At 47.2% G+C, this 23,137-nt stretch overlaps 1 protein-coding gene across 1 annotated transcript; it reads left to right on the top strand.

Moving 5' to 3' along the window:
- The first annotated feature begins 1,254 nt into the window (after window positions 1-1,254).
- Window positions 1,255-22,807, top strand: LOC119449155 (estradiol 17-beta-dehydrogenase 8). Its single transcript, XM_049666677.1, has 3 exons — window positions 1,255-1,423; window positions 19,666-19,865; window positions 22,267-22,807. Exons 1-3 carry the CDS (start codon window positions 1,255-1,257, stop codon window positions 22,663-22,665), a joined length of 768 nt encoding a protein of 255 aa, XP_049522634.1. The 3' UTR covers window positions 22,666-22,807.
- The last annotated feature ends 330 nt before the right edge of the window (window positions 22,808-23,137 follow it).

Here is a 23,137-nt window from a genome sequence, read left to right as displayed (position 1 = left end):
CCACATATTACGGCTATGTCCTTAACGGTGGTCCTCTTCAGTTCTTCGACAGCTATAAGTATCTAGGCGTCTATATTACTAATAACGTGTCGTGGCAGAAGATGCCCGCCATGTCATTAACAGAGCTAATAGTGCCCATTATTTCTTCGCCTGAATTTCCGTCTCGCCGCTCCTGTTTAATTGAAACTTCTCCTGTAAAAACACTCGTGTGTTGTGTACTCGATTACGCTTCAGCCATACTTCACCTGCACACTAGCTCGCTAACACAGTCCTTAGAATCAGTTCAAAACCGTTCCGCTAGATTGATCCTCTGCAACTACTATCGCTTAGCTAGTGTTTCTCGCATGAAGCAGAAGCTCGACTCACGGCTCCTTTCTACCAGACGTAGTATTTCCCGCTTATGCCTGTTTCATAAACTATAATACACTAATAATGGCTTTAAAATGACAATTTTGCCGCCTCCAAGGCATTTGTCATCTCGCGTTGATCATCTTATGAAAGTTGGCGCACTTCAGTGCAAGAGCAACGCATACTGAAAGTCGGCTCTCTGTGACTATGTGCTGCCTCATTAGCCTTTCTTTAATTATTATTTTTGCGACTCCTCTCTGTAATGTCTGTATGGCCCTGAGAGTACATAAGTAAAATGAAATAGCATCAGCATGTCTAAACGCATTAGTATCCATGCTCAGTTGTCGGACACTCGGGAAGCTAATCTTATGACATTGGTGGAAGCGCATTTGGTTTCTCAAGCATTGGAGGTGCAAACATCTGCATCCACGTTTAAGCGGTAGCGATAGAAAGTGTACTATAGTCTAGCTTCAGCGCTGTGCCTCCCTTAGCATGAGTTGAATAAGACTGTTTATTCGAGACACTGGAGTAAATTCGTACCCTGATGATGTGTCTTATGTCTAGAAGTTGAATTTAAGCCTCATCAGGCGGCCACAGACAGCTCGTCAGGCCACATATGCTTGAATGCTTGAAAAAAATACCTATTTTTTGTAGTTCTCCAACATTATTAACTGTAGGCAGGGTTTTTGGGGTTTTTTTATGTAGTGACGTAGGGGTAGTGAATAGACATTAAGCGACTGCTGCCGTCCGATCGCGAGATCTTTTTTGTGTTTTTTTTATTTGCATTGTGCGCGTGGAACTCCTCATGCACATCATGATGTTGAAAAAGGCGTGTCCTACGATATATGTAGCCCATTTAGAATATGCGGTCATGTGGTAATTTATGCCCATGGGGGCACACCGCAGATGTCTACAGGAGGAGCAGGACCCCTGTCTGGCAGCCTGGCCATCGTGACTGGCGGAGGAGGAGGCATCGGTGGCGCCGTCTGTCAGCTGCTGGCGGAGAAAGGAGCCCGCGTGGTGGTCGCAGGACGCACGCTGGAAAAAGTTGAAGCCGTGGCCGCGGCGCTGCCAGGTTAGAGACAACGAGCGTCGAGCTGCCTCCTAACCGCGCTGACAAGCGTCGCGTCCAAGGCTTTAACGAATTCTCCAGCCTCGCTTTGCTGACAGGTTTGGGGGGTCGGCGTGTCGTATTTCGCACTACTCGGCCCCTATTTCGTAATGATTTTTTTTCCATTCTTGATTGCTTCTCTCAAAGCCGGGTACACGCTATCACCAGGATCAGCCATTCGGCGTGGCAAGAAATTAATAGAATCGGAGGATAGAAGTCATGTTAGCCGGGACCACTTTACATGATGCTGTCGTGAGTGGTTTGAGTTTGAGTCCGAACGACGGCGTTTACATGAACTCGCTACCGACGGGTTGAGATCGCAGCCGCACACATCGACCAGGTGTGCGTCTGCGACCACAAAAGAACGACGGCGCGCATCGCGCAGGCGAATACGGTCCGAACGGGGAGGAGTCCAAGCTGCATTCAAGGTCAAGTCGACAAGTGCCGTCGCAGAGACTGCTGCTTGTCGCCGTTAGATGCATTCCGGCTCCCATGCGACCACGGAAGAAGTCAGGTAGCGGTGAGCGCTTCGAGACACCTACAGACAAAGTGGTGCACAACGTCGTAGCAACCCGGAACGATTCTAAGCCGTTAACTGAGTCTCCGGGCCACGTTGTTTGACGAGCGCTATAGCTAGCTGCTTAAGCTGGTCGCAGTTAATGGGAACCCGAGTCACCCAACTAAATCCAGAGAGGAAAACGAGTGAGACGGCTAGCGCGAGTGATGCTGACGGTGGTGAATTCAAGAGCCACATCGGTGCACAGACTGAAATTGGCAATAGAAAAGAGACGAACCTTGGAGCTTGAGTTTCAATTTTCTCGACTGCGATTGGGCAGCGTAGGGATAACGCCTAAGGTGACGCAAGGCAGTCTCTGAATGATCCAATGGGTCTAAACTGAATTATTGTAAGCTCATGCTGGGGCATTGTGAACGTTTTCGTCAGATGGCGAAGTTCCCATCTGGTTTGAGTCTGTGGATAGTTCGATATCAGCTTACCAGGTACACAGGGGGTACTGTGGGCACATCGTCTTTCCACTTATGGCTGAGCGCGTTATGTTTAAATGCGTTAACATTCTTAGGGTGCTTCACGGATTTCCGGTGGGCTATCTATCCATCTATCTATATGTCTGTCTGTCTGTCTGTATGAATGTATCATTGTATGTATGCATGTATGTATGTATGTATGTATGTATGTATATGCATGCATGCATGCATGCATGCATGTATGTATGTATGTAACCGTATTGCCGCCTACCTGGGTAACTCGGCAGTCCATGGTCGAATGGGTAGCGCATCGGTCGGCTGTGCTGATGAAACAGGGTACGAAACCAGCCGTCGGAACAACTTCGGTCGCTGAGTATGTGGCAATGAGCATATGTGTGCCATTCCCTAACGAACGTCTTTCGCGCCGACATGGAGTCAATGTAGAAGCGGGACTGTAAAGGTACTGCTGTGAAATCAAACTCTTTGAGGCTGACTTTTAGCACTGGGTGTGTGCCAGTCGGTGTGTGTCGCTCTTCAATAAACGTGTTGGAAGCCAACTTGGATAACTGGATGTGCGCTATTGGGAATGTGTCGCTCTACAATGACAGCGAAATTCGGCCGAACCCATTCCACGATCACTGTCGATAGTAATGAGTTCAGCATGGACTGAATAGACTGTGTTGGTACTGCGTACGTTGCGTACGCAGCGGCGTGAATGAGTCCTTGGGTTTTTCGTACCAAAACCCCGATTGGATTATGAGGCACGCAGTAGTGGCGGACTCCGGAATAATTTTGACCATCAGGGGATCTTCAAGCTACCCCCAATGCACATGATACTCGCGTTTTCGGATTTCGTCCCCATCGAAATGCGGCCGCTGGCGCTGGCATTTCATCCGGCGTATTCGTGCTTAGCACCGCATCATAGCCGCTAGGCCACCACGACAGGTACGCATGCTAGGCTTACCCGTACGCACCACGTACGCACCACGACGAGTACCACGACGGGTACGTATGCTAGGCCACCACGACGGGTACGCAACGGCGTTGCGTACATAAGAGCGCTACGTTCTGCATAACGCGCGTGTGAAAAACGCAACAAAAACCGTACGTGATGCGTACGTGGCCGCCGAGTACGCACGCATCCCATTCCTGCGCGCGCACGTGGGAATCGTCGCGTGCTGCTTTCGTAGTTTGTTCGGGACACCGCGAGAAGCTTAGTTTCCGCAAAATGGTGGCTAATGTGCGGTAACTTGGCTAGGGATCCGACTAGAACGTTTGCATTGGCTTCATTTCACTGTAGACAACAAGCACATTTATTTTTATCTTGAAGTTGTTGCACCAGGTTTACGTGCGTTTACGCACGTGGGCACCCCAGTGTACTACAAGCTCTGTCGTGGCACGCGCTGCCACGTTCCAGAAAGCTCTTGCGTACGGCGTACGTATCGTCATGGCGGAATACTAAAACTCTAATGTAGCGACACAACGTATAGACAAAAACAGCACCTCCGAGCAGCGCTGCCGCGCCGGCGTCAGCGTCCTAATGGAATGGAACACCCGAATGGAATGCGAAGGGATTTACCCAGTGAGACCCGTAGGTAACGTACAACTTAGAAGCGCTTGGATTTAAAGTGGACGGAAGAATTAAACCTGTCAGCAATCGAGATAAGCAACAGGCGTTTAGAGTATCGGGGGAAAAAAAGCAGGGAAGAGATTGATATGACTGTCTCCGTCAGAGGCACAAGTAGCGGTAAAAGGTAGGCATAGAGGTTTTGAGGAAGAGAAAAAATATTAAAGAGATATACAAGAATGCTCGAAGGAAAAGCATGTATAGCATACCAGAGTAACTAAAACAGGCTAGATGACTATTGTCACCGCCCCGTTTCAAAGGGGTGCCAATAAATCATAATTAAAATAAGTCATCATCGACCACCGCACGCGACGAAAAAATTTCTACGAGTGGGTGGACATCTCTCCTTCACACCGCCTTGATTGCCTGCTGCAGTGGAAATGTTTGCGCAGGTTGCGTAGAGTGCGCGGTGTATGTCTGTGCGTGTCGACGTTTCATTCGAAAGACATGCGCACGATGTACACGCTTCGATCTCCCTTCAAGAGGATCTGTGCCGTTGACGACTATTTTAGTGGCTGCAATATGGCGAAAGGGCAGCATCTACTTAGCCGTGCATGTAGGTAACGCGGAGCAGTTGATCGGAGACGACATCGTCCTCGCCAGGGCGAAGTGCGTTTCATAAGTCAAGGACGACGTTGCTGACGACGTGGAGTTAGAGGTAAGCCCCGTGTATTGCACATTGATAATCACATTCCTGTTTTGTTTAGTTGGCTGCGTGTACTATGCACTCTCGATTTTTGTAACTGGATGCACGCGGTGCATCCAGTTACAAACGTACGCGCTGTTAGAAAAATACGTGTAGGAGGATACGTAGGAGAACCCAGTTACAAAAATGCGTGTAGGAGGATGCACATGCTGCATCTTCCTACATTTTATGTTAAGCGGCGCTGACGCAGTGATAGCTTTTAGCCGAGATTAGTTACCTTACTAGCGCCCATCCACGCGCACGTGCGATACGCTATCAGTTAGCCGATCATTGTTTTGGAAACGCGTGGCACACGTCGGTATCATGATTTCGCCAGTGCTATTTTTCGGGCAGACTATTTTTGCAAACTTGATTGATACGCCAGTCACACGGTGAACTTTGGATAACGATTAAGTTCATTAATCGCAATTGGTTCATTTGAGCAATCTGCGCGAAAGAGCAAATCGCTGTCCAGAAATTTTATCTTGGTCGCAATCGAGAGTGCACCGTGCGACCGGGCTATAATTGCTCACACAGCTAGTTCACTGTGCCTTTGTGCTAGAGAGCAAATGTACGTACAATAGCAACCAATGTATTTTTTTTTGTCTTTTTCGCAGCTGTCGTGGTCGTGCTCCCTCAAACGAGAGCTTCGCATTTCCTGCGGCAAGTGCACTTGCATTGCTGGTGTACGGGGTCGGGGCAAGCATGCAGGGCCATATGCCTCTAAATCAACAGCTGTGAAAGGGATAGCTGCACAAGCCGACCTCAGCAGTGGGGAAGGCCCAGCGCAACACCTCGGATGCAGCTATCACAACGCTCATCAGACGTGTACCCTCATAAGTTTGAAGGCTCTGCTGCACGACAACATTCAAATGAATGTGGCACAACGTAAGAAATATTCGCACACAGTAAGAAAAAGGCTCTAATGCACACACAAGTTTCCGACCTATAAATGTATATATAATTTTGTTTTTGGTTACTTTAGAACATTTATTATATTGGCAGACATTGCTATCCTCAATCTAGTTACACACCTTAAGGTATCTTGGTGTTGAGTCAGAATATTCAACTCACCTTATGTATACATTCAAATTGGAACCCAAAGTGGTAATACGTGCCACCTGTTGCCTCCTAATATGTCCAACAGGTAAGGAATGAACGGCTACAGACGTCAAAAAAGTGCCAAGAACAACACTGATGAGCTACCCCGGGTAGACTGCCCTCTAAAAGAAGTGCTCGAGTTGACGGAGCTCAGTGCTGATTAGCCTATATGCAGAGAGGTGCTCGACACTGTCATTGAGCAGGTATTGAAGGCCGCAGAGAAAGACAACATTGAGAATATCCTGAAACAAATGTCACACCGGCCTTTGTACCATGTTCTGGATGTATTGAAGGATGGGACAAGCCAGAAAAGAGAGTTTTTGATGGAAATAAAAACTCATCACAGAGAAAAGTACCAAGAAAAGATAACTGTCGAGCAAAGCCCATGTCACTTAGCTCCATTGACCCAAGGACAATCAAGCTGTACACAGTGTGTAAGAAATTTTTAGAGGTAGAACGCACACAATGGTCATGAATCACATATTTCATGTTTCACAGTATGCAGGTGGTATCACGTACAAGAGGAGGCTTCGCATCAACAGTACCAAGGCACACCTAGTAGTAGTAAACACTTTATTTAGGTCCTGAGAAGCTAGCCGTTGACTAAGTCCCATGTCAGAACAGAGAGACCGTGCCTCTCCGCCCATTCCCGGGCCGGGACCTCTGGACACCCAGGAGTTCGATGTCTTGTCTGGGATCTGTGATAGCCTTCGTCCACTCTTCTTCTTGGTTAAAATCCTGTAACACGGAGCACTGCCAGATACTGTGATTTAATGAACAAAATTCAGTGCCACAATCTGGGCAGAATGGATCAATGTCGGGGTGAAGCTTGTTCAGAAAGCCCCTAGAGGGGTAGGACCCCGTCTGGAGCATGCGGAGCGTGCTAGATTGTGATCTGTTGAGCTTATGATGGGGGGAGGGAAAACTCTGCCTATCCCCTCTGTAATGTGATGTGATTTCGTGAAAAGTAACTAGAGGATCACTGTGGAAGAGCTCTCCCGAACTCACCCGAGACACCGTCCCGTAGCGGCATGTGAAACCTCGCGCACGGTCGTGGGCTATTTCATTGGGGTTGTCTGGGCTATCTGATTGGGACGCGGTAATACGTCTGATCCCATGTGTGCTGGTAACCAGACTATGTGATGAATAGTGTCTTAGGGGGGTCTGCCGTTGATAATCCTAGATGCATGTTTGGCTATCAATCCCGATGAGAACGCTCTAACTGCCGCTCGGGAGTCCGTGTACACTGTAGTGCGTGTTGTATCAAGTAATGCGAGAGCTATAGCAGCCTGCTCTGACACGTCGACAAATGAGGTCTTTAGCGAAGCTGCCGAGAGGAGATCTCCCCTGTCATTGACTATAGCCACGGAAAACTTGTCGGAGCTGATGTGTCGCGCCGCGTCAACAAAGGTCTCCGTTCCGGATAAGTTCTTTAGGAAAGCCCTAGCCCTCGCCAATCTTCTACCTTTATTGTGTTGCGGGTGGACGTTTCTTGGAAAAGGGTCTACAATAAAGGAATTCATTGTTTGATTATCAAGTTGCCTGGTTTCTCCCTGATTAAAACTAGGACGGAGGTCTCCCGCATCCAACAGTCTTCTGCCTGCTTTGGAGTTTGACAATCTAATAATTTGTACTGATCTTTGTTCTTCAATTAACTCCGAAGTGGTGTTGTGTACTCCGAACTCCATGCGTTTCTCTGTGCTAGCCGTGATTGGAACGCCAATCAATTTTTGACACTTTTGTGCATGAGCGTGTCTAATTTACCTTTCTCTGTTTTGGTCCAATTAGGGAGGCGACTATGTAAATGACATGGCTCATGAGGAAAGCATGGTGAGCCCTAATGAGTATATCCTCGCCTATGCCGCCTTTCTTGTTGGACACTCGCATAACTAATCTGAGAATGTTCTCCGTTTTCGTGGTGAGATGAGCTGTAGACTTTGCGTTGCAGCCCTTCGAGTCTAATAAATGTCCTAGAATTTTGATAGAGTCTACTCTAGGGATGGTATAGCCACCCTGGTACGAACGCTAATGGGCACCTGATCGAGTGGGGTGAGTCCCCTAGCACCTCGTCTAGCCTGTCTGTACAGCAGGAGTTCTGTCTTTCCAGGCGAGAGTGCCAGTCCCGTACCGTCCAGGAAAGACTCTGTAACGTCTAGAGCCTCCTGTAGAGCTTGTTCGACCGTCGCCTCCGATCCTCCGGGACACCAGATTGTAATGTCGTCAGCATATAATGCATGACCTACATAAGGAATTGTTGCAAGGCTTTCCGACAATTTGCGCATTGCTATGTTGAACAGAAGTGGTGAGTTAACTGCCCCTTGGGGAGTACCCCTTCTTCCCAGTCTGAAAGACTCCGACACTGATTGCCTCAACTTTATGACCACCGTCCTGCTCTCAAGGAAGGATTCAACGAAGGAGAAGAATTTAACTCCTAAGTTCAAGGCCGATATCTCCTTAAGGATATAGTCATGTGTAATTGTATCGAAGGCCTTGGATAGATCTAGTGCGAGTACCCCTTTTACATCTTTGTTTTGAGAGTCTATGATCTGTGTTTTGAGCAGGAGCATGACATCCTGCGTGGAAAGCGAGGGCCTGAAACCCACCATATTGTACGGGAATAGCTCATTCCGCTCGATATGTCTCGATATCCTGTTATGCACTGCATGTTCCGCTACTTTGCTAATGCAAGAAGTAAGGGAGACAGGACGGAGGTACTCCAAGCTGGGTGATGTACCTGTCTTGGGGATTAGGACCACTGTGGCCTTTCTTCAACTGTCCGGTACGACACCATCCTCCCATACCCTGTTTATCTCCTTCACTAATGAATGAATCACTTTGTCGTCCAAATTTCTTAAGAGCCAGTTTATGACTCCATCGGGGCCTAGGGCAGACCTCCCGTTAAAATTATGCAGCACTTCCCTGATCTCAGCTTCCGAGAAGGGAGCGTCCAGCTCTGGGGCAGGCGCGCCCTCATATTGAGGCTGGGAAGAGCTTGAGCTTTGGTCAAGTGGAAGCTATTTGTTGGCTAGTTTCCTAAATATGGAGGCTTCTGAGATGCCGTCCATTAGCTCCTTAATAATAAGTCAGTCTATGGCTAGTCTCTGATTACCTTTGGATTGTCCATCGTCTAGGAGATGTTTTAAGAGGCTTCATTTACCTCCTTTGCGCATTTTCCCGTCCGCTGCCGAGCAGGCGTCCCTCCAGTGCTGCTTATTTAATTCGGAGCAATGCTCCTCAATGTGGCTATTGAGCTCGGCGATCTTTTCCTGCAGTCTCCGATTGAGTCTTTGTGTTTTCCATATGTCGAGGAGAGAGCGTTTGGCTTCCAGGAAGTGCGCTAACCTTGCATCCATCCCTGGGGTATTAAATTCTGTGACTATTTCCTTGGTGGCCTTCTCGATATCCTTCTGGATCTGTACAAAAAGTTCACTGAAGTTGTCGTATACTGCCTCATCTTCACCTCTTATTTTCCTAAAGAGGCTCCAGTCTGTGTATTTGTAGGTTTTGGAGGGAGGTGCTATTATTTCCCTCCTGAGTTCTATTATGTAGTGGTCGCTCACCAAGTTCTCCTGTAAGTTGGACCATTTCGCCACCGCATTTCTAGTGAAGCTCAGATCAGGCGTCGTGTCTCTGGCGACCGAATTTCCCATCCTCGTTGCGAAACGCGGGTCCGACATTAGCGTTAGGTTTAGGTCTGTACTAGCTGCAACTAGATTGGCCCCTTTGTTCATGCTACATAACCCCAAGCCGGGTGGTGAGCGTTGAAATCTGTAGCCACTATAAAGGGGTGCGATCTCGCGGTGGTTACACGACTCTATTTAGGAGTGAGAGGAGGTTATGCTTATAAGCCGAAGGAGAGCTGTACAAGTTGAGAATGAAAATGTTACGTCGGATTTTGCCATTGGGGATGATTTCAATTAACTGCGCCTCGAGACTGGATCTCTTATCCGAGTTACAAATTTTGAATTCGTGCTCTTGAAAAGAGGTGTCTTTGTTGAACAATGTGGCGATACCTCTGCCATTTTCTCCCTTTTCGCTAATCGAACGATAGCCCGATAGATTTATATTATCGCTAAGAGTTTCCTGCAAGAGCAAGACGTGCGGCATTGACGCTTGTGATTTAATGAGCTGCAGTAGAGCAGCTTTACGCCTTAAGAAGCTTGCACAATTCCAGTGCCAAATAATTATGTTTCCGGTTTGTCCCGCCATTTTGAATTCTATTAAAGTAGCAAAGCCTGCAGCGAACTCGTGTCATCCAGATCCTGCTGTACTTTATTGGCTTTTCTAATGGTGATACTGGTGATGGTCTTGATTTTGCTAGAGTCTATCATTTTCATTTTAGACTCAAGGATTCCTACTCTACGTGTTAGGTGGGAGATGTTCCCGTCCAAGTGCTCGATAGTGCTTGATTGAATGCTAAGGCCTCTCTCATCTGCTTGAGGGATTCCTCAATCGCCGCTAAAGACGCGAGTACGTTTGCTCTGGCTTAAAGACCTGAGCAGGGGTCTGGTCAGTTTGCATGGCCTCTCTTTCCGTGGTCGCGGGGGGAGAAATAGCTTTGAGCTTATTCGACCCTTCTGCTTGAACCGGGATGGGTGAGTCTATTTCGGGGGGTTCACGTGAGTTACGGAAGAGCTCGAACTCGGACCTCAACGTTCGTAATGCCTCGTTAAGTCCTGCATTTTCTTTCTTAAGCATTGAAATCTCGGATTGTTCTTTCTTATGCTCCGGCGAGATGCCCTGTGTTACCTTTTTCCCGCTTTGGATGTTCAGACTGGCCTTGTCCGCCCAGGACACTGGTTCCTGGCTTCGGACCCTGGAGCCTGATCGTCCTCTCGAACGTAATCGTCTGCTGCTATTGTCGCGCCCTCTGGAGCGTGAGTGCGATCTGCTGCCGGGGCGCCCCCTGGAACGAGAGTGGGTGCTCCCTCTAGTTGACGATCTATTGCGGTGGGGGGAGGCATGGGGGGAGGAGAATGTCTTCTCTCCCGCCATTGCTTCTCCGCCGCCAGATGTGTCGGAGTCACGTGGTCCTGACACCAGCTGTGTGTGCTGTGCGCGCCTGCGGCGCCGCTGTCTTTGGCGCACAATGTGCGGCACCTGAAAGCGCTGTCTGCACTTGCGGTCAGCCGTTTGGTGTGCCCCACCACAAATTGCGCACTTGGGATTGCATTGATGATCCTCTGATGGTGTAGCATGCCGCATCCGCGGCATTTTTTCTGATCTTCGCCCTTCGGGCAAACATCGTCCCTGTGGCCCAATTCTCCACACGCATAACAAACGTCCACTTGCCTGCGATACAAGGAACAAGGGTAGCGAACACCATCACACAGGACGTTTTGGGAGACCTTTGTCCGCCGAACAACACGATCACTGTTGGTGTCTTCTTGATTCTTCAAACCCCCAGAGTGCCTGGGTTCCTCCAGTTGACGATTATCTCCGTCAGTTCTGCGTCACTGAGATCCAGGTTGATTCCGCGGATCACTCCATTACATGTGTCGTCCGACACAGCCACGTGGGCCGCTACTGCTATGACGATATTACCCATACAGATCTGTTGGACCCTGGCGTAGGCGCGCGCGTTCGCCTCGAATGGCGTGGAAACCACAAGAATGTTCTGGAAGGGGTTCGTGCACATCGTGTCGTCGAACACCTGCTCCGCTGTTAGGGAAGCCACCTTGGCGAGCGCACGCTTGAACATAATAAGGTCTGTCTTCTTAACATCCAACCCTCCACGAGGCCGTATAATGGTCTTAAAGTAATCCCTCGGAAAGTTCGGGATTGTGGAAGCTTCAACGACTCGACTAAATATGTTCTGTGGGGCAGTGCGGCAGCTGCCATTACCGCTTCCTTTCGCTGACGGGGGCACGTTAGAATCAGCCCGCTCGGTAAGTTTCTTCTTCTTGCTCACGACTTTGATCCAGCCTGAGCACTCCATTTAGGCTCGCCGCCCGCCCGACCGCACCGTCTGGTTTGGCACGTTAGGCGTATCTGCGCGCCAACGTGGCGTGGGGGAAAAGGTCTCGAGGAAGACCGAAAAACCCACCCACGGGTAAGATTCTGGTATCCGCTTGTTCCTTGCAACAAGCTGCGTCGAATGACGGACAATTCTTGCGGGTTGAGGCAAAAAATCCGATCCAGAACGTTTGTAGAATCGGGAGCCGATGTGCTCGCATATGTGTGTTCGTAGTCGTCGTCTTCTTCCACAAGGCACACCTGATTCAAATTATTTAAACGCAAAGAGATGACAAAGTGCTTCAGAAAGCTGCTCAGAAACTGCTGAAATCCAGCTCCTACAAAAGTGCTGCCATGTGCTATGGTGTGTTTTTCGCTTCACGCTGCCAAATGGAAGAATAATTGTGGCCTCACTTGGTTTTAAAATGCTTAATGGTACATGCACTTAAAAAGTCAGAATGTTTTATATTGCGGTCTTTCAGTCCGCATGGTACTTGTCAGGGCTTTGAATGTGCAGCGCCGTTATTATAATTTGCATCTGTAATGTGTGCAGTCTACATGCAATATGTTAGTGCCCCGCGATTCTGAAGGAAACATTTGCGTTTATTTATTTCTGCCATGTGTGATGTTTTTTTTGTTTTTTTGCACACTAGTAGGCAAAGTGAAGGAGTGCGTTTTGTAAAGTTACTGCCTATTGAGTTGGCATCGGACATGCCAGAGCTTTGAAAATGTAAATACAGTGCCCTCATAAAGATTTATGTGTGTCTAGTCAACATGCAATATATTTATGTCACATTGTTTTGACGAAAACAGTTGCACTTATTTATTATATCATTTGTGATGTTTTTAAGGTTTATTGCATCCAGGTAGTGTTTAGATCTACATTACTAACGGTATAGTTGGCATGGCTATGTCACAGCTTCAAAATATGAATACGGTGTCTCCAGTATGATGTGTAACGTGTATAGCCTACATTCAATATTTTGTTGCCTCACGAAGTTCCTTAGAAAATATGTGAATTTATGTAGTTTATCATTGGCGATGTTTTTAAATTTGGTCAATCCAGGTAGAAAAACTGGAAAAATATGCGTTTATGCTTATGTTACTAGGGGTTGAGTGGGCACGGATATGCCAGTGCTTTAAAAATGTGAGTACAGTGCATTTATGATTTGCAATGTGTCTAGTCTATATGCAATATTTTATTACGCTGTTCTAAACGGAGCAGTTCCATTTACTTTTGTATGCGATGTTACGATGTGAACGTTTTAATGTTGCTGAATATTGTCTTAGTAAACTATCAAATTACGTTTACACGATTAGTTTTAAGCATGATAAATCAATAAAAATGTTACGGTGTGTCGTGAACCAAGCCTACGCGCAGTATTTTTAGTGCATAAAAATTTATTTTGGTGCGCCAGCTTGCATTTGCTACCTGCGCGCGGCATAGCTTTTATTGCGATAGCAATTATATGGACACTCCAAAGCAGATTTCTGCCGTCGGCGTCGCCGTTGCCGTCGCCGTCGCCGTGAGGTTCCGTATGACGTCAATGGAGATGAAATCGTCGCCGCGCGCCGCCGAACGCTGTATGTGCGAGTGAAAGGGCGCGAGGGACGCGCGCTTTCACGGGGAGTGAACGCACGGCGGAGAACAAACGCGCGTGTTGTGCCGTGCTCCCTTAAGGGCTGCAGAAGTAGGCGTCTCTTTCCTCCTTTACAATCACCATATATGTAGAGCAAACGCGCCTTCTTCTGACGCACGAAAGGCCGCGGGGAGGGGGGGGGAGGAGGGAAGGGAGGGGACGTTTAGCTGCGGCACCAAGTACCTATTTATATCAGAGGCTCCGGCAACATTCACCAACGCCGCACGCATTTTGTGCGCACGTGGGCAAAACGCCGACGGCGTCGACAACAGTTCTGCGTGTTGCCAGTGCTGCTGCATGTCCAAGTTTATACAGCTGATAAAGCCACTATCATTACTCCGTATAGCTCACTACAAATTTGCTATCGCAATTGATGCTTCGCCTTTCAGGTGAAACTGCGACAACTTTTTTAAATAAATCACATAAGCATTTGCGTTTGTGTTTAAAATCAGGTTACTACACTTATTTGGCACTGCAAGAATGCACTATACTTGGAATTGTACAGGTTACAGGATTTTATAAAATGTTATTATTTCATATGACTCAAATTAAAATTATAAAACCAATAACCATTGGCGCACCAAATAAATGCTACTGTTTTTGGCCAGCGCAAAGAAACCTTCCCACGATTTCACGGTATTTATAGTGAGAACCCTAAAAAGACTGTCACAATGACTTCACCCTTCACTGTTGCCAAATGCCTAACCGATACACTAGGCCCAGGCTACAAGGGGGCCAAAATAGGCAGCGGTAACCTCCTCCTTGAAGTTCACGACCAGCACCAGCATGGAAAACTCTCCAGTGTGATAGCATTCGGAGATCTACAAATCACGGTGACCCACACCGATCGATGAACAAACGCAAAAGAGTTAATGTCTAGTGGAGACATTTAACCTGACCGAAGAAGAGCTCCTAGAGGCTGTAAAGAAGAAAACATGACACAAGTACAACGAATAAAGGTTGAACGAAACAACGAGAAAATTCCCACGACGCATCTAATCCTAACATTAGCCCCCAGTACTCTCCCAGAGACACTCGAATTAGGATGCACTAAAATCCGAGTAAGACCGTAATCCCAAAGCCGCGTAATTGCTTCAAATGCGAAGGTTCGGCCATGGCTCGATGAGCTGCCGAGGCCGACTGACTTGCGCAAAATGTGCTCACCATGAACACGCTTACGACAACTGTAATGGTGCCCTCCATTGTCCAAACTGCAATGTTGTCCATACAGCATATCCTCGGTTCTGTCCTACATGGAAAAAAGAAGGCATAATCTCACTAAAAGTAAAATAAAACATATATTTCCCAGAAGCAAGGAAGCATCTTTCGTTTCTTCATGCTGTAGAATATGCTGGTGCGGCGTGTAAGGTGACAACGCCGCCGAAGACTCCGGCATCGGCCCGGTACAGAAAAGAATGGGGGCAACTTTAGCATTCGCAGCAGTGCCACTGGCCTCCCAGGCGACAGCAGCCAGTGCCGCTTCGCCGTCACTGAAGTAGGGCCCATAAACCTCTGGGTTGGTAGGTTCCAACAATTATTTTGTTTTGTTTACCGGGTGATCGGGCCAGTCAAGCTGTGAATTGCAGCTTTTCTCCCATCACACCCAACCACGTCTATGTGTACTTTTATGTACCTGCCATGTGGTTAAATAAATTCAAACTCAACTCAAACTGAAACTCAAGGCTTCGTAGGTGAGGCCCTCACGATGAACACACCGCTCACTAGAGCGGACGTCTGGTGCCTCGCAAGAAACAATGAACGTTACTCCTAGCTAGACGGCGCAGCCAACGGCGAAGGACCACCGCGAGTCGCAGTACCGCGGCAAGAAAGCCAAACTCCGCATTACGGGGCCAGGAATGCACTCAGTAAGCTAAGCGACCTTAACAACCTTTTCTTAGACACACAGTGCAAACTTCTATTTTAACATGGATACTGGTATTATACAATGGTACGTCAGGGGTCTTCTCGGGAACTTTGATGACATTAAAGAACTGTTACATAATTTTAATCCAAAGATGCCGTGTGCTCAGGAGAGACACCTTATATCTACACACACAAACTTTATCCGCCAATAAGTCATTTTCCTGAGAGACGAGAAGACGCTGTCGCGTCGTCCTGTGATGTAGCTATAATAGTCGACAGAGGTGTTTCCTGTCGGCTACTACATCTCCGCCTGCAACTACAACTGCCTACAGCTTTAGGTAGTTGAGTAGCACTGACAATAGGGCAAGTTGGTACAGATGCATGGCTTCAGAACGGCGCAACAAGGAAGAAGAACAGACGAAAGATCACACGAACACAAGCGCCGACTCACCCCAACTAAGGTTTATTCCACATCACAGAGCAGATTTATACACACACGTGGCCACACACAACGCAAAAAGAACAACCAAAAACTAGAACACGTTAACCATTCAGGTACAGGATTTATTTATCCTGTAGCACAACAGAGGGACAGCTGATACAAGACTGTTTTTTATTTTGAATGTTGCAAGCTTCGATTACTTCCCGAGTCGTCTTATCATGATGCCTAGAAATAATGCTTGTGAGGTTAAACTGAGGCGTGCAGCCGCACTTCTGACAGTGCTGAGAAATGTGCGAAAAACTATCACAACGTAGGTTGGCCGCATGTTCCCTTAATCGCACGTTAACAGATCGGCCTGTCTGGCCTATATAAGCAGAGCCGCAAAACAACGGCAGACTGTAAACCACATTCGTGGCACAACTGATGGCCGGATTCTTGTGTTTGACACCACAACCTTCTTTCTTTTCTTTTTTGGCCTCTGCCTGTCTCCCTACATGCTTTGAAAAACGTCGCAGGTAGATATGGGGTAGAAGTGGTTTTTTCTGTACCAAACAAATTAGGGGCTATTTGCGAACGTGTTATCCCTTTTGGAAGTGACCATTTTCCTGTAATCTTAAACCTTACAAAACAGGCTGAATGTTGTACACACGTTCCTCGACTGAAAGGCGGTTTAGCCGGCTTGACGCGCTTTCGTGATCTAACACATTTATCTTGGGATGATATCAGTGCAATTAGTATTGGCGGTGCAGTAGCATACTTCGCAGCGTTTGCAATTGATGCTCTATCAGTATGTATTTTCTAAAGAAACGGGTCGCCTTTGAAACGACATATTTCACGGTGGAATAAGCAGTGTAAGGATGCCCGGAAGAAGCAAAACGAGGCTTGGAATCTCCTTCGTAACTCCCCAACCATAGAGAATCTAATTAACTCCAAGGCTATTTAGTCACAAGGAAGAAGAACACGCTGCCGTTCTAAGCGGAAAAGTTGGCAAAAATACATCAGTAGCATCAATTCTTATAAAGACGAAATAGAATCCCGGAACAGAGCCAACAAATTAAAAGGCAGACAATCTCATCCTCTACCACTAGGAAATATCCAGGAAGATACTCTCTAAGGTCAATGTAATTTTCTAGGCGCACACTTGGAACATATTTCCAGTTCATCCCACTATTTTTTAAGATATCAACGACAAGAAGAGCAACTGCCCTTAGATCGGAAAAGCGCGCGAAACGAACCAAATAATCGCCCATTTAGCATGGCTGAATTTCAGGCTTCACTGAACCTTTGCAATAAATCTGCCCCAGGAACCGACGAAATAGTTTACGACATGCTTAAACACTTAAACGCTGAAACTCTCAAAACACTCCTGTCACTTTTCAATACCATATGGTCTACAGATTACATTCCGTAAGCTTGGAAACAAGCAATCGCAATCCCAGTTTTCCAAGAGAGAAAGGATCCTTCCCTAGATGTCAGCTACAGACCCATAGCGTTGACAAGCGACCTGTGTCTGCAAAGTATTCGAGAAAATGCTAAGCCGTCACCTGATTCATTATCTTGAAAACAACAAAATACTAGATCCCTTACAGTGTGGACTCAGGGAAGGCAGATATGCTATACACCACTTTGTCCATATGAAAGCGACCATCCAGGATCCTTTGATACACAAGCAATTTTTCCTTTCAGTATTTTTTTTACATGGAGAAGGCCTACGACACTACGAGGCGCTTTGGAATTCTCCGTGATTTAAGTTACTCGTGCCTGAAGGCAGAATGAAATGTTGAACATCCATGTCGCTCAATCATTCGTGACGTATCCACTGGCAGGCTTTATCGCAGTCGCCCAGTTATGAGAACTTCTTTGTCCCTGCATTTGGAAGCGTCGGCAGAAAAAAAAACAAAAAAAAAACAGGTGTCCTACTTCGAGAAACTACCCTAATCACTCCTACTCGCATTCCACCACTTTGGCAATGGCAGACCATCGAGGGTGATGTTGCCGCAGAGATCTCTCCACGTGCCAGTTACGAGCACTCTCGCGAGGTACGCTTCCAAGCGTCTCATCGCACCGCCGTTAAAAAAGCGCCAGCGACGCCTTGCGGATGGCGAGACAGCGCGTGTCGTTCGTGCACGCGCACGCGACTGCGCGTGTGCTCAGTCTACGGACGTGGTTGACAGTGGAACAGGGCCCTGTTAACTCTGCTTGCGAATTGTGTGAATGGATTTTAGTCTTGAGTTTCCGGGCACAGGTTCGCCCACAATAAACCAGTCTGTTTAGTGTGCTTCATTGAAGAGTGCTACGATATCTCCTTCGTATAAATATGAACACATGCACCTGAAACGCATTTACGCCCTCACGTCCTTGAACTACACGCAAAGTACTGCTGCACAGAATTTTACGCAGCTGCTTCAAATTCTCTCTCTGGTGTGGCTCGTGCAGCTCTGCTAGCGTCGTTTTCAACATCCATGCATTTAAGCCAGACACCAGTATATTCACTGCTGAAGCATACGCCATACTGACGGACGTTAAACATATAAAGCAGACAAATGTCACTAACGATATTGTGTTCACGGATTCATTGAGCGTCGTTAGAGCCCCAATTAATGAGCTTATGGAAATACAGGATGTTCCAGTTAACTTGGGCCAAACTTTAAAAATATGCCAACGCTGCGTAGCTGGACAGAACCAAGGTAATGTTGTTTGCCGTCGCTTGGAGATTCTCAGATTATTTTTGCATTTCTCCTAATTACATAAACAATCTTATTTAATAAATCAACTTCTCAATTATTATAATTAGATGAAGAGTGTCAATGACAAAATTGAAGAGCAACATGAGAAACTCCCGATACAGAGCTTTCTCGTGATCAATACGTACTACGTAAAAGTGTTTTTTTCAACGTGAAAGAAGCTCGCGAATGCACGCAAAATTGCCGCGCGACTGGCCGCTCGAGGCACTTTGCCTGTATTCACGGGCATCTTTCACGCTCGAAAAAACACTGTTATGCACCACGTATTGCGCAACAGAAAGCTCTGTATCGGGAGTTTCTCATGTTGCTCTTCAATTTTCTCATTCACACTTCTGGGCCATCTCGTCGGCAAAAAAGCGTAGTGCGCGGAATTACGCCTTTCTTCCCACGCTTTTGCCATACCTTCCTCCGCTTTCCGCCTCATTGTTCCGCTGCACCCTCCTCCACGCGCTCTGTTCGCTCTCGGCGTTTTTTTATCCGCCGTTGCTATCCCTTCTCCGCCGTTGACGCATCAGGCAAGGTGCGTGTGACGCAAGCGATTGTCAATGGACTGATCAATGCTTCGCAGTAGACAGCTGTCAATACCGGTGGGCCGTAACACTTCATGCATCGCGCTGTGGCACTTTCGTTTGTTTCATTCGTGGCATTTCTTGTGTGCTACATATATGAGCTCATATGCTGCTTAAGGTTCTATATTCGGAAAGGGGTGGTATGTTTCACATTAGATGCAGTTTCATGCTATAAGAGCGTGGACCTCTATATATTGCTCTAACAATAAGAAGTGTTTCATTTTTGCGATCTCACTGTAAATTACCGTTCCGAGCACTGAAACACTAATCTATGTTCAGGCATCTATTTTCAGGAAACGCACCTTTGAAACACTCTGAATGATAGCATCCACAAATAGAGCTCCAAAGTTTCGCGACTCTGAAAAATGCAAAGGCAGGAACGTTACATTTTAACTCGATGGTGTATTCTCGCGTTATGCAACGACTTATAGCCCTGATTTCTATCGTATGAATGGCTCTATTCATGGGAAACATAAATAATAAGAGTGGGCTCTCATGTTTCTCATGAACAATGTATTGAGGGAAGCATATACACATGTTAGCATACGTCATGTGCTTGGGCTATGCTGAGACTTGTACCTCGTTTCTTGCAACAGGTTGCCTCGATCACAAGGCTATGCAAGTGGACGTTTGTGACGCAGCCTCGGTAGAACGCCTTTTTGACGCCGTGAAGAAGTTCAGCCCAGCGGCCGCCAATATTGTGGTCAACTGTGTGGGGCGTTTGAACATAGACAACCCAACGGTTGTCGAGATGAGCGAGGACGTCTTCGACTGCTCTATTCGGGAGAATCTCAAGGTGACCTTCCAAGCTCGCGAGTCGCTCAAGGACTTACCTCGATGGCTCAATGACTTTGGGATTCTGGTAGCGGATGCGATTCCCATCCGCGGCGGCCGAATTGCTATGTAGATGAGATACGAAAAGGCCCGTTGACTGAAATTTAGGTAGATGTTGAATATGAGTAACTCGCTACATTATAAACGAGAAGAAAGGAAACCGAGAGGCCCGATTTTTATTAATCATATCATAAGAAGCCAACAAACAATGACACCAAGGACAACGTAGGAGAAATTACTTGTACTTACTAATTGAATTAAGAAAATCATAAATTAATGGAAATGAAAATAGTTGAAAAAACAACTGTCCGCAAGTGGGAAAAGAACCCACGTCTTCGCATTACGCGTTCCATGCTCTCACCATTGAGCAACCGCGGAGCCGTTTTCCCATCCACTTTCTGGGGTATTATGTTTTTAGAACTAGATCTAATCCTGGGAGTGTTAGCCAGCACCACCACTCACAAACCATAGGGCGGACGTGGAACATCCTTTCTTCCGCGGCCGTCAGGAGCACGTGATCTTTTTGGGTGATGGCAACTGGTCAATAAACCCACATATGCTACCTGGATGCATCAATGTTGCCGGATTCGAGCCCTCGTTATGTAATGAACGAGAAGAAGGGGAACCGAGAGGCCCGATTTTTATTAATCATATCATAAGAAGTTCATGGTTCATCGTTCATCACATAACGAGGGTTTATTGACCAGTTGCCATCACCCAAAAAGATCACGTGCTCGTGACGCCCGCGGTAGAAAGGATGTTCCACATCCGCCCTATGGTTTGTGAGTGGTGGCGCTGGCTAACACTCCCAGGGTTAGTTCTAGTTCTAAAAAACATAAATACCCCAGAAAGTGGATGGGGAAACGGCTCCGCGGTAGCTCAATGGTGAGAGCGTGGAACGCGTAATGCGAAGACGTGGGTTCGTTCCCCACCTGCGGACAGTTGTTTTTTCATCCATTTTCATTTCCATTTATTTATCATTTCTTTATTTCAATTAGTAAGTACAAGTAATTTCCCCTATGTTGTCCTTGGTGTCATTGTTTGTTGGCTTCTTACGCTAGATTATAAGAACCCGCACACACTTGGTCATCACCAGTAAAATTGCGTGGTTGGTGTGAGCCCAGCAAACACAGTGGAGATTTATTTGGTTGGATTCATGGGGTTCAACGTCTGATTGTAGCACTAAGACAATGAGAGAGGCTGTAAAACCAGTAGTGGATTCGGCATTTTAGTGAGCTTTTATGCATTATGGCCCCATCGAAAGGCGGCTGCGACCTCGAGCTCATTAGCAGAGCCCTAAAGCCACTGAGCCATCAAGGTGGGTAGTTCAGGAAGGACTGTGCGGCCCAAATCCCTTGTAGATAATTCATATCCATGCCATCGTATGAAATTCTGCTGTCGACTCGATTGCGAAGGTAAGGTCGTGTCATTTCACCTGAAGTCGTACATTTGCGGCGTACTTAAAATTTGCGCTGAGCGGTAGCCTTAAAATTGCCATATGAAATTTTCGTTGTGGTCTTGTTTGGTTCGTGATATAACCACGAAATCATTATCAATGCCCTGGACCACAAACGATGGGACACCTGAATAGGAAAGGCTGCCTCGTCACATTATGAGTGAGGCCGGAGCAGTAAACAAGCATGTTTATCTAGAACGAATAGTTGATGCCATAGAAGAACAAAACCTGCTCGAATAGAGTATGATCTAGCGGATTTGAGAGACAGGTTTAAGTACGTACGCTCACAACAATATGCCTATATTGCGCTCACAACAATATGCGAGGAGGCTAAGAAAGAAATATGAAAGAAAAGCTGAGGAGCAGAGAGTGAATAATGACAAGAAAAGTAACAGGCGGTACAAACGCAGTAGAGAGAACATGATGAAATAGGAATCGCATGTGGGTACGTACGTGTGTGCAGGCTTCAGAAGGGAAGAGAAGTTCGGCAGAGATGTTAATTAGGTGAAAGTTTCCAGTTTTCTAGCTTGCACGGGGGTGCCGGTAGTGGTTTAGATGGAGAAATAGACGTTCAAGTTGACACTAAGACCATCAATCTTTTATTGAGTTTGTGGTGTAATACGCAGGAACCTATGACCGGTGGTTTGTCGGAGCGAATGGATGCCACAGAAGCGGAACCGCTGTATCACGGCCGTTCGTTAAAAAAAAAGGTTTTCGATGCACGCGGCAGGCCGCACCTTTTTTTTTTATCCAGCGGCCGTGGCTGTATAGTGCTACAGAATTATTAGACCGGATCACAAGATTGAGGGAAATCTAGTCAAAACGAATTGCAGATCTGAGGGCTTGTCCGTCATCCTGCATTGGACATATTTACATGATGATAAATATCATTATCATACTCTCGCAGGGACCATTCCTGGTCAGCCGAGCTGCGGCGCGTGCCATGCTGCAAGCCGGAGTCACCGATGGAGCAATTGTTAACGTGTCGAGCCGTGCTGCTAACGATGCCGTGCCGCGCATGTCGGTATACGCTGCCGGCAAGGCCGCGATCGTGGCCTTCACGCGTTGCATGGCAACCGAACTGGCTTCGCGGGGCATCCGCTGCAATTCCGTGATGCCCGGACTGACAGATTCGCCGCCCGTGCTCAGCATGGACGATGAATTGCGCAACGCCCTGTGTGCAAGCGTCCCCCTAGGTCGACCAGCCACGACCCGAGAAATCGCAGAAGTCGTCGTGTTCCTGTGCTCTCCGGAGAGTTCGTACGTGGTGGGCGCCGCTTGGGTGGTGGCCGGAGGAAAGCAGTAGGCGCGCCACTAGCAAAGATGCACTGGGGAGGTTGATGATATACGGAGTGTCCTAGGTAACGTCAGTATTGATCTGAAGAAAAGCAAAAGCACTGCATTCTACACAGATATAGCTCGCATATGCGATATTGTTCGTAATTACTTTTTTTAATGACGTGACATCTGTTTCCAGGTGACATGTACAGCTTGGCGCCTTTAGGTAGCATCAGCTGCTCCTCCTCGCTTGGCAAAAAAGATGTAGCCCAGTTTAAACTCAGTGGGGTACAACAGTATCACAAAAAGAGCCAGTCAGCAATCTCAGAAAGCAATATCATTCTGTACCCGAGTCCAGGGACCCACAGAAGGTGAACATGTATACAGCTGCATATGTGTAAGCACATGTGCTTCGCATTCTCCGAGAACACATAAAGAAGTTAAGTTTCACAGACGAGTGCACAGACCACACGTATGCCCATGCATAACGTACTGCATAA

This window comes from Dermacentor silvarum, chromosome 4 (genome assembly GCF_013339745.2).
Source record: "Dermacentor silvarum isolate Dsil-2018 chromosome 4, BIME_Dsil_1.4, whole genome shotgun sequence".
NCBI classification, from domain to species: domain Eukaryota; kingdom Metazoa; phylum Arthropoda; class Arachnida; order Ixodida; family Ixodidae; genus Dermacentor; species Dermacentor silvarum.
The sequence above is the reverse complement of the archived record's forward strand: the minus strand, read 5'-3'. Positions and strand labels throughout refer to the sequence as shown.

What these genes read in the sequence shown, in the direction of transcription:
- LOC119449155 (XM_049666677.1), top strand. Translation starts at nt 1,255, where the DNA reads ATGTCTACAGGAGGAGCAGGACCCCTGTCTGGCAGCCTGGCCATCGTG. An exon ending in CGTGGCCGCGGCGCTGCCAG is followed by an intron (nt 1,424 to 19,665) that starts GTTAGAGACAAC and finishes TTCTTGCAACAG; the next exon opens with GTTGCCTCGATCACAAGGCT. An exon ending in CTATTCGGGAGAATCTCAAG is followed by an intron (nt 19,866 to 22,266) that starts GTGACCTTCCAA and finishes ATACTCTCGCAG; the next exon opens with GGACCATTCCTGGTCAGCCG.